Genomic DNA, 10,907 nt, shown 5'->3' with positions numbered 1-10,907 from the left:
AGAAGCTCTCTTTTTCTCCCAACACATTGCTATTAAAGAGAGAGAGAGAAAGAAAGAAACAAACAAACAAACAAACAAAGCAAGAACTGAAAAAAGAAAGGACAAAAGTGTGAATTTGTTATAATGCTCGGCAAATTTAACAGTAAAGGACAGCGTCTTTCGTCATGTTGTGCAAAGCATGAAGGAATATGTGTTTTTTAAAACTATTTTGTTTAAGAGAAATATTAACATTTCGTCACTCTGTCTGTCTGTCTGTCTCTCTTTCTGTTTACCTATTTGTCTCTCTCTCTCTCTCTCTCTCTCTCTCTCTCTCTCTCTCTCTCTCTCTCTCTCTCTCTCTCTCCTTTCTTATCCCTCCTCTCTCTCTCTCCCTATTTTTGTCTCTCTTTCTCTGTGTGTCTGACTGTGTGTCTGTGTGTGTGTCTGTCTCTCTCTCTCGTTCTCTCTCTCTCTTTCTCTCGCTCTCTTTCTCTCTCTGTTTTTGTTTACCTATGTGTCTGTCTGTATGTCTCTCTTTCGCTCTCCCTCTCTCTCTCTCTCTCTCTCTCTCTCTCTCTCTCTCTCTCTCTCTCTCTCTCTCAGAGAGGACGCAGCCGGAAAAGCAAAACAGGCTTCCCTCCCCTGAAAAGCCAACTAATCAAAAAAAGCCCCGCAGGTGTTACCTCCCTTTCAAATAGCTGCCAAGACGACGCATTTGTTTCCCTTTCTAGCCAACAAACAGTTTCGGCCAGCAACGACACTATAGCGCTCTTGCAAGCTTTCAAGTGTCTGTCATCTGTCATACCGGAGTGCCCTCTAGTGGTGATTTGTCCGGCACTGGTCAGTTTTCTCCGCGTCCACTAATCGGAAGGCGAGCGAGATACAACGGAAGTCCGACAGAACGCTGTAACAGGGAGGACAACCGCGGAGAGGGATGGAGCAGCACAAACAGATTAAAAGGGGATGGGTGGCTTGTTGTTGTCCGGTGGGAAGGCGGGGGGGGGGGGGGGGGGGGGGGGGGGGAGGGAGTAGAGCGGAGGAGGGGGAGGGGGGGAGTCTGCGAAGCCGGTGTGGTTCATGACAAAATTTGAAATATGAATGCAGAATAGCCGGGGGGACGGGGCCCAATAAGGAGTTCTTTTAGGAAAGAAAGATGCAAATTAAACTCTGTCACACAAACTCGCCTATGCGCACGCACACTCACACACACACACACACACACACACACACACACACACACCACACACACACATCCGGCCTCTCTCTCTCACTCTCTCTCTCTCTCTCACATAAACACACACACACATTCTCTCTCTCTCGCTCTCTCTCTCTCTCTCTCTCTCTCTCTCTCTCTCTCTCTCTCTCTCTCTCTCTCTCTCTCTTGCTCACACACACACACACATGCACACACACACACACACACACAAACACACACACACACACGCACACGCACAAGAAGTCAGCCAGTGCAGTTACGTTTTTTGCAAAAGTGTTCTTATAGCGGGAGGGAGGCTTCAGTGTACTCGTTTTGTGGTTCATGGGACACAACCCTTCGCATGATGGCAAAATCCTCGCGATCAAACGCCAGAGTGTTGGGCCTTTTGCAGATCAGCTTGATCGAAAGTTGTGTCAACGAAATAATTTACTTTAGATTAGGGAATAGAGAACCGGGAAATCAAGTATAGTAACTATTTTCAGAAATTGATTATACAGTTTATATTGTTGATGTGCATCATAGAATGGTTTAAAAGCTATTCATTCATTTATTTTTAAAAAAAGAAAAGTAATAGATGTTTTGTAAAATGTGACCCTCCACCACGGGATGTCACCTTTTCATGATTTTCATATTTTTACATTTTCTTAACGAGTTGTTTATTCTCTATCCAGTGGTGAAAACCGTTTTAGAAAAGAGTGAACACTTTTCGAGTTATAAGCCTGTGACTATGGTGACCCTCACACTGTTACTATAGACACCCCCCGGACTTACGTTATACCTAGCGCAGAACCGCGTGAGGTGACATGCGACTCATTTCGTGGTGGAGGGTCACAGATGTGTAAACGTGCACGACATGTATAGATATTATTTTACCCCCGAAATGCTTCAATAACTCTTGTGTGACGTCACACATATATCAGGCTAATTAGCTGATTTATTTCCCCAACGTTGTAAATTCGGATGAGTACAGTTAAAGGCACAGTGCAGCTCACAGCCTTCGTTTTGCGTTTTTGTTGCAGCTGAGTGCATTTACAGTTAAAAAAATCCTCCTATGGTAGTAAAACAAACCCAAAACTACCCAACGACGACATCTGTGAAGCTCGACAGTTTCTTGTTCACGCGAGTGCATAAATTAACCTAGTTATTACGTGGTGTTTGGTCGGAGTTCGATTCAACTGAGTGATTCCGGCCTCCATTTTGTTTTAGACAAACTCATGATGTTGTCTGACACAGTTTGCTAGTGACGTGTCTTTTTGTGCATGGTGTGGTGATCTACCTGATCTAAATTTAGATAAAAAAAATAGGTCAAGACCAGCCGGGTCGGAGTACGAAATTAATTCGTAAAAAATCGCAGTTCTTGACTCTTTGGGTGCAAGTCAATGAAACTTGGTAGTTCTTCTAACGGATAGCTGCCTGAGGTATGACTAAAAGCCCCAGGGGCTCCGTGCACCTGGATTTGACAAGTTCAGTACCTTTAAAAATGTAACTGTGGCGACGAAGGTTCCTAATTAGGCCAAACAAATCGCAAAATGCACGTGCAATCCATGACGCCGTTCCTGTGCGCACATGTATCAAATTCACGTGTAGCCTAATAGGCAGTATTAATGGCCTTCGTGGACTGAAAATTCATTGCAATAATAAGCCTGTGCAATACAATTCATATGTATGAACTATCTTTTACCGTTGAGTATAAAGAAAATCAGAACTCAAATACCATTAAAAAAACCAAATCAAGTTAAACAAAACCACTAAATAAGCAGAGAAACAAACAAGTAAGACATGTTTGCGCAGTTTTTATTGCTATTACAATCTAGAAAACACCAACACATATGATCATTAAATTTGAATCAAAGATAAACACATGCTCAAAAGTTACTTTTAAAAACGTACATGCTTTGATCATTGATGTTTGTCATTTGCTAAACAAGTCAGATTATGGCACACAATGGCAAACATTGGTGAAATAAAACGGCTGATGGTTTGTACGTCAAAATGAAAGACAGATGAATAATCTTTGTGCTTGCCAGTTGCTGCTTATAGTTGCGCCAAGCCGTTTGGTTCTTTGACTTGTTCTGCGCAAGTTTTCTTTAAATTAACCAAAATGACCACAATTTGGACACATTGGTAGAACAATTCTGTCGTTAAACAAAGTTGAGAAAGTAACATAGGACACTCACTGCCTGACTATTTTACACACAAATGAAGTTATTCAAGAAGTTCAACTAATTTTGAAAACAATATTAATAATAGAATGTCGGATTGAATATCAGGGTTGCTTTAAACTTTTGACACGAGTGTATTCTCGAAGTAAATACCTCGATTACGCAACATTCGGTTTATCCTACATCAAAAGCTCACCGCGTTCTGGAAGGATACCGTATTGTAAACATGACGTCCGCACAGGCATCGTGAAATCAAGACCTTCTTTAAAGTTACAGTGACCGTGACATTGATCTTAACCTCCACCGCTAGGACAGACATTCATAGTCCAAAAGCCTCTTCAAAATAATATATAATCTGTAAAGATATATTTGACATCCATTGTAAGGGTAATCATATTTTTATGTTTTCGACAGTACTGGTATTAGCCAATATCTATAGTGACCTATAGTGTTTCCTGTCAATACAAGGCCGCACAAAGTATAAACAAAGCTTGTTGTGTGACCCCAAAGTACCTTTGTTGTAAACAATACGTCATCCTTCATTTACAGAATAAAAGATGTTGAAACGAAAACGACTTAAGGCCGACCATCCGTCTCCAGGAGCCCAAGTATACATAGTAGAAGGCAAACAGAGCTAAATTAAGCGTTGCCAGCACGAGAAACTAGAGCTACATCTTCCGCGCGCCGATGTTGGTCTTTAAGTATCTGACCAAATGCACGCGGTAGCGCCGTTAAAGGCGCTCCTTAATTGATCCCGAGGTCGACTGTTAAGTCTTTTTACCGAAAACTCAGTGCTAAAGCTTCGTGCAGCCAGCTTTGCAAAGTATGCTTCGCTTAGTTGACTTTGCCCAGTTAAGGACAGGCTTTAGCCTAACCTTGACCCTGACCTTTACTGGAAGAACGGTCGCTCACAGATGTAGTCTTGGAACCACGTGCCCTGAGCATCCGACCAGCCGTAGTCGAGATCGCCGTTCAACCGGAGGAACTGGTTGGAGCCCAGGGGGCCAGGTTTGCCTGGAACCCAGAACGGCGCAGTGGCCGTCATGTTGACCGCTTGACCGTTCAGCCACACGAAGTCCGGTCCTGTGGGAGGGAATGGAACGCTGGCGGTTGGTCGCTTGGCTCCGATGAAGACGTTGTTTGAGGTGATGCCTGACAGAAACATTAAAACAGAGTGACAGTTTTCTGTGTGTCTCCGTGTCTGCATGAAATGATAAATACAATTCAAAACACACACACACACACACACACACACACACACACACACACACACACACACACACACACACACAAAACAAAACAAAACAACAACAACAACAACAACAACAATATCAACAACAACAACAACAACAACAACAACAACAACAACAACAACAACAACAACAACAACAACAACAATTAATGTAATGGTGACTTGCGCGCTAGGATAGTCAAACTTTACACATTTTCAGAGATGTAGAAATCAACTGTGCGCCGCTGCATGTTTGTCTGGGGATGAGGTCTCCTGTGAAACAGTTCTGCTCACACTCCCAGGTCTAGCCAGTCTAGCCAGTCTAGCCAGTCTTTTACGCGGGATAAGAACATCCCTTCACTTTAACGCATACCCAAAAACAACATTCTTACATATGTAAGACAATAACCAACATAAAAGATGCAAGATTTTGTCCATTGTAGAAAACCACACACAATTGATAAATTTATAAAACGCCAATGAAGAAGGACGCTCAGCTGTAGAGAGAAAGAAAGAAAGAAGGAAAAAGGAAAAAAAAAGAAAGAAAAAAAACAACAACAAAAAAACGTAGGGTTTCATTCTTTTCATTTATTTTTCAGCTTGAAGCGGACTGCATGCAACTGAGGCACACAAAAAAGAGAAAAAAAAACAAAACAAAAAAACCATTCTCACTGCCCTGTATCAAGCGAATTCATTGAAACAAGTTACACTCTACAGAAACATCATCCAGGCAGTTGATTCTCGGTATGTGTATAAGTGAAGGGATGCCCTTATCTCTTGGTCAGATCTGAGATCGTGAGTCGAATCGTTTGCAGAAGAAGAACTGTGTTGTGGAAGCTGTCGACAAGAGGGTCAGTGGATCGAAGTGTACAGACAGACAAGACAGACGTTCAAACAGAGCCAGATGAACGGATCAATAAACGCTCTCTTAACTTTAGCGCCTCACCTTTGTTTCCGCTGAAGAAGTCTCTGATGAAGCTCGCCTTATCTACTGGTTCAAGTACCGCTAGCGCCTCGTTGTTCTCTGCACATGCGTCACGCGCATCGACCCAGATCTTCTTGGCCGTCAGCACCAGCCTGTAGCACGTGCCTGTCACGCGGTCAGCGATGTAGGCCTTGCCCACGGGACATGCTGGAACCAACCGCAACAAAAGTACAAGAAAAATGTTCATTCAAAATGAACAGCGTCGATGCAATGTCCACCAAAGATGTATTTTGGGAAGTGTTAAAGGTTAGGGTCAAAAGTTAATGAATTGCATGTTGTGCTGGATATATAAATTGTTTATTTCAGTCAATGCTTGATTCATAAGTACATTTTTCAGCATGGTGCATCTACAGGAGGGTGCTCCAACAATGATGCATAGTGCCAACATTTAGCGCAAACTTGTCACAACAGTGCATTATTACCACAAAGCGCATACAGCGATTATATAGTAGCAAGTTGCACTAAACATTTGAACAAAATGCATTTTGTTAAAATGTTAACAGCACAGCACCAAGTTTTGCATAAGTGCACAACAGCACTGACCATTTCACAAAAGTGCATAACAGCTGTGACAATTTTACAAAAGTGCATTGACCATTTCAGGCAGATGGCTAACATGCAGATTTCGCTTTTGTCTGTCTTTCTTTGAAAAGTAGGCATGTTCAAGATCGATGAAGTCATGAGCAATTGGGTTAGATGACAGAAAAGATTCAAAAACGTCAGATTCAGTTAGATGACAGAAAAGATTCAAAAACGTCAGATTCAGTGTTTTGGGCACTGTTGAACAGGAACATTCTCTCCTGTTCAACAAATGTGGGTTCAATTCAAAAGCAACATTGTCACAGATAGGCTAGTGTTACATTTCTGTAAAGTTTCAAAAACATCTTCCATGTTTTGGTTACTGTTGAACAGAGGCATATTTTCCTGTTCAAAAAAGTCTGACACAAATTGTCGTAGTTGTGGGTTAAGGTTCGATCTATACTGTCCTTCAAACGAGTCGTAGAACCGTCATTGTCACAGATAGTGTTACATTTCTGTTTTACATTCAAACGAGTCGTAGAAGTAGTAGTACATTTGCGTTTGGTTGTTTTTTCTTTTAGATTCCTGTCACTCATACTAGCAGTATTGATTGAGGTACATAAATCTGTTGATGTACAGGGATGACTTGTTTGTAATGAATCCTTGTTTCCTCCACATTGAGTTTGCATTGCAGTTGGACAGAAATGAACAGGTGTTAATTGATAAACACATTGATAATGGCTTTTGAGAAAATCAATCAATTCTGCAAAGGAATTAACTTGATGACATCAAAACTGCAGCGCCATTTGAAGAATGGTTACCATTTCTGTTTCTTTGATGGGAATCAAACAAATAAAAACATTGACTATCCAAGTTACCATGAATGGCAATAGTTGACTCCTGAAAAGTAGCAAGGATATAATTTGAGACGATAAACGCCTGATGCAATCCCTCCTCAAGGTCAGTCAACTCAAAACCTTCATCATTCGCAACATCAGTAGGCAACACAGCGGGATTCGTATGTCCAGAAATCATGTCGAAAAAATATTACATTTCAAAAGCATGTCCAACCACAGTTGTTGGCAAGTGTTCGTGTCCGAAGTAGCCTTCAGTGTGTGTATATGTATTCATGTGACAGAGAACGTGACCTCATTGTTCAATCCTCTCTCTCTCTTCTTTCTCATTCGAACGCACACACGCAAGAACGTAGCCTACGCACGCATGCACGCGCACGCACGCACACACACACACACACACACACACACACACACACACACACACACACACACACACACACACACATACACCCCCCCGCTGACGCACACGGCAAACCACGCACACACACACTGACTGTCGGCAAGCATCTCTTTTTGTTATATTTACTCAAGTTTTGACTAAATATTTTAACATCGAGGGGGAATCGAAACGAGGGTCGTGGTGTATGTGCGTGTGTGCGTGCGTGTGTGTGTGCGTGCGTGTGTGCGTGTGTGTGTGTGTGTAGAGCGATTCAGACTAAACTACTGGACCGATCTTTATGAAATTTGACATGAGAGTTCCTGGGTATGAAATCCCCGAACGTTTTTTTCATTTTTTTGATAAATGTCTTTGATGACGTCATATCCGGCTTTTCGTGAAAGTTGAGGCGGCACTGTCACGCCCTCATTTTTCAACCAAATTGGTTGAAATTTTGGTCAAGTACTCTTCGACGAAGCCCGGGGTTCGGTATTGCATTTCAGCTTGGTGGCTTAAAAATTAATTGATGACTTTGGTCATTAAAAATCTGAAAATTGTAAAAAAAAATAAAAATTTATAAAACGATCCAAATTTACGTTTATCTTATTCTCCATCATTTGCTGATTCCAAAAACATATAAATATGTTATATTCGGATTAAAAACAAGCTCTGAAAATTAAATATATAAAAATTATTATAAAATTTTTTTTTTCGAAATCAATTTAAAAACACTTTCATCTTATTTCTTGTCGGTTCCTGATTCCAAAAATATATAGATATGATATGTTTGGATTAAAAACACGCTCAGAAAGTTAAAACGAAGAGAGGTACAGTAAAGCGTGCTATCCTTCTCAGCGCAACGAATACCCCGCTCTTCTTGTCAATTCCACGTGCACTGCCTTTGCCACGGGCGGTGGAGTGACGATGCTACGAGTATACGGTCTTGCTTCGTTGCGTTGCGTTCAGTTTCATTCTGTGAGTTCGACAGCTACTTGACTAAATATTGTATTTTCGCCTTACGCGACTTGTTTTCTTTACCTTTGTTTATTGTGTTTTCGATATTTGTGTTTATTTTTTGCTTGACTTATCTGTTTTATTTCAATGTTTGCTATCCACATCGTGTGATAAATGTTTCTTCTCAGTCTCCGAGTCAGTTTAGTTTCTGCACGCCGCTTTGGTACTCCTTGTTTTTCTAACTGGTGTATTGTGCGCGACTGATTTGCGGATTTATTTTTATTCCTTTCATATGCAGTTGAAGTGTTGTGGGTGTTATTGTCTGTATATGCTATGTTGCGTCTGTGTATGCCTACAAGAATTTTGGGTGTAATGTGCCTGTGGTCTGCTCGCAGTCGAGCACAGAAAACATGGCGGCGCCCTGTGGCAAATTCGTGGAAAGTCTTCCCGACCGCAGATACCAGCGTCGTCCGCGACGCTGGAATAAGCAGTCTCACGTGTTTAATAGACGATGTTAGGAAATAACTCTGTCGGGTTTGTATGGGTTGTGAAAGAGTGAATGCCCTTGCTTTTAGTGAGACCAATAATCCACACATGCTCCTTGTCCACGTGTTTCAGACACACCCCTCGCTAGCGATTTGTCCGTGAATTGTTTGCCTCCCTAAAAGCAAACTATTCACTCTTTCACAACATATACACACCCGACAGAGTTGTTTTCGAAATTCGTCTATCAATTTGGTTTGATGGGTTTTTTTCATTTATATTTACACACACGAAAACTCCGCAAGATGCTTACGAAGAGAACAAGGTGTGTGAACTAACTGCAAAATGATATGTGGACTAACTGTCTAACTTTTGCGAGACAAAAAACCCACAAATAAAACACTTTTGAAACGAAACGGTAGAGTTTTTTTGTTTTAAATTACGGTTAAAGTACGTGGCATGCCGATGACGTCATCGACACTCACTCCAAAGAGTTTTCCTGTGGAAAAATCGAAGTTGCGATACGCTCGACATGAATGATTGTGGGCAAAATGACTGTCCAGGTTGCTGATCAAAGTAGAGAAAAGGTGCCATACTGCACGAATTGATATCTATCACGTTCTTTTTACTCACCCGATATCAATCGAAAGTATTGCCACCCAGGTGCTGACGTCATGTTTGCTGGTGCCACATAGACCATCTTCTGACGCAAGCAGGCTTTACTGACGTCATTGTAGAAAAAGCTGTTGCAAACTTCTTCGGTCTGGCATTGTCGTGCGCATCCCATTTCACTTTCAACAGCCAAGGGTGAGGTCACGTCAACATCTAGCGGAATGACGTCTCTGAGAGCTGCGTTTTGATGCCAGATCCATTCTCTGAATAAAAAGAAGAATAAATTACACGTAAGTTCTCTTTAATGCGCAATAAACCTAGTGTTCTACCAAAGTGGTGGTGCCATTTTGAATTGAAAGCCTCTAAATTTGCGCGTTATTAACCAGATCGTTTTCTTGAAGATAATATTATGTGATTTTTTATTTTATTTTTTTTAATTTTTTTTAACATGTATAGGCTTTATGTGATATGTGAGTTGTTAGTGTAATCTTTCATGCAAGTTACCACAGATCCATGAAGTCTTCTACATTTGGATAAGAGCATGTTTCCACTTCAGCAACTACTACATAATTATCAGCAACCTACACACTTTTGTAGTTACACACTGTTGTAATACTCTCTGTTTCAATACTGAGCATAGACATGCTCAAAGCGAGTGTAACTATGCATAAACAAGTCGCGTGATACATTTATTCAATCTGTCGGCCTACTACAAAAAGCTCAACACTGAAAATCCGGGATTAAGTGTGTGAAGCTTGGCTAGCCGAAACCCGAAGACCGAGTTGGATCGCGCTGGACTCCGCGAGGCATGCACACCTGGAAGCTATTTTCTTTAATTGTGCGCACATGATGGTAGTTAATATGTTGGACTTTTTCGATTCAGGAAATTGTAAAGGCTTACAATGCCATTATTTTGAATCTGTTACGAACATTTTTATTTGTATTAGACTTTTAAGAACATTAATAAATAAAAAACGCTCGCGCTGGACCCGAGTACTCTTCAGACTGGCTCGCTCAATAAATATAAATGTTTGGAATGTCTGTGGTGTGAATGTTGGTTTCTGACCAGAAATGCAGATCTATCTCTGGCCGATTCATAGATTCAACCTACAAACTGCGACCTCATCTGTGATCAGATATGTTTCGACAAGCATTAAACGGATGAAATTAACCACATGCAGTTTATTCTTCAACAAAAATGCAACGATACGCACCCCCAAAAATGGGTTGGGTTCGGTGATTTGTACATAGGCCTAAACGTCTTCCTCGCGATAGATTCGCTTATTATTTTGTCTTATGAAGCCGTCATCAACACGAACACAATGATTGCAGAAGCAAACTCTGTACCTACACGACCGAGACACAAGACTGATTATTTCACAGCTGCAATGAGAATAGAGAACAAAGACGTTTTGGGTAAGCTTACTCACGTCAGGTCTTCACTGACAAGCTAGGAACAGACGGAAAATTCCGAACAAAAGTAAATGACGTCAAAGTCTCTTTCGCTTTGCGTGTAACTTTGTCATGACGTAT

General features: G+C 41.3%; 1 protein-coding gene across 1 annotated transcript; it reads right to left on the bottom strand.

Moving 5' to 3' along the window:
- Positions 1-2,987: 2,987 nt before the first annotated feature.
- Positions 2,988-10,283, bottom strand: LOC138961235 (uncharacterized). The gene is made up of 4 exons (XM_070332835.1): positions 10,276-10,283; positions 9,396-9,637; positions 5,535-5,720; positions 2,988-4,509 (listed from the first exon to the last, which is right to left on the bottom strand). Exons 1-4 carry the CDS (start codon positions 10,281-10,283, stop codon positions 4,247-4,249), a joined length of 699 nt encoding a protein of 232 aa, XP_070188936.1. The 3' UTR covers positions 2,988-4,246.
- Between the last annotated feature and the right edge of the window lie 624 nt (positions 10,284-10,907).

The sequence above is a fragment of the Littorina saxatilis genome, linkage group LG3 (genome assembly GCF_037325665.1).
Source record: "Littorina saxatilis isolate snail1 linkage group LG3, US_GU_Lsax_2.0, whole genome shotgun sequence".
In the NCBI taxonomy this organism is placed as follows: Eukaryota; Metazoa; Mollusca; class Gastropoda; order Littorinimorpha; family Littorinidae; genus Littorina; species Littorina saxatilis.
This window is presented reverse-complemented; position numbering and strand designations above follow the sequence as displayed.

Excerpts from the sequence above, each read along its gene's own strand:
- LOC138961235 (XM_070332835.1), bottom strand. Across the intron at positions 5,721-9,395 it reads ATACTTTCGATTGATATCGG|CATGTCCCGTGGGCAAGGCC; the intron begins GTGAGTAAAAAG and ends GGTTGGTTCCAG. Across the intron at positions 4,510-5,534 it reads CTTCTTCAGCGGAAACAAAG|GCATCACCTCAAACAACGTC; the intron begins GTGAGGCGCTAA and ends TGTTTCTGTCAG.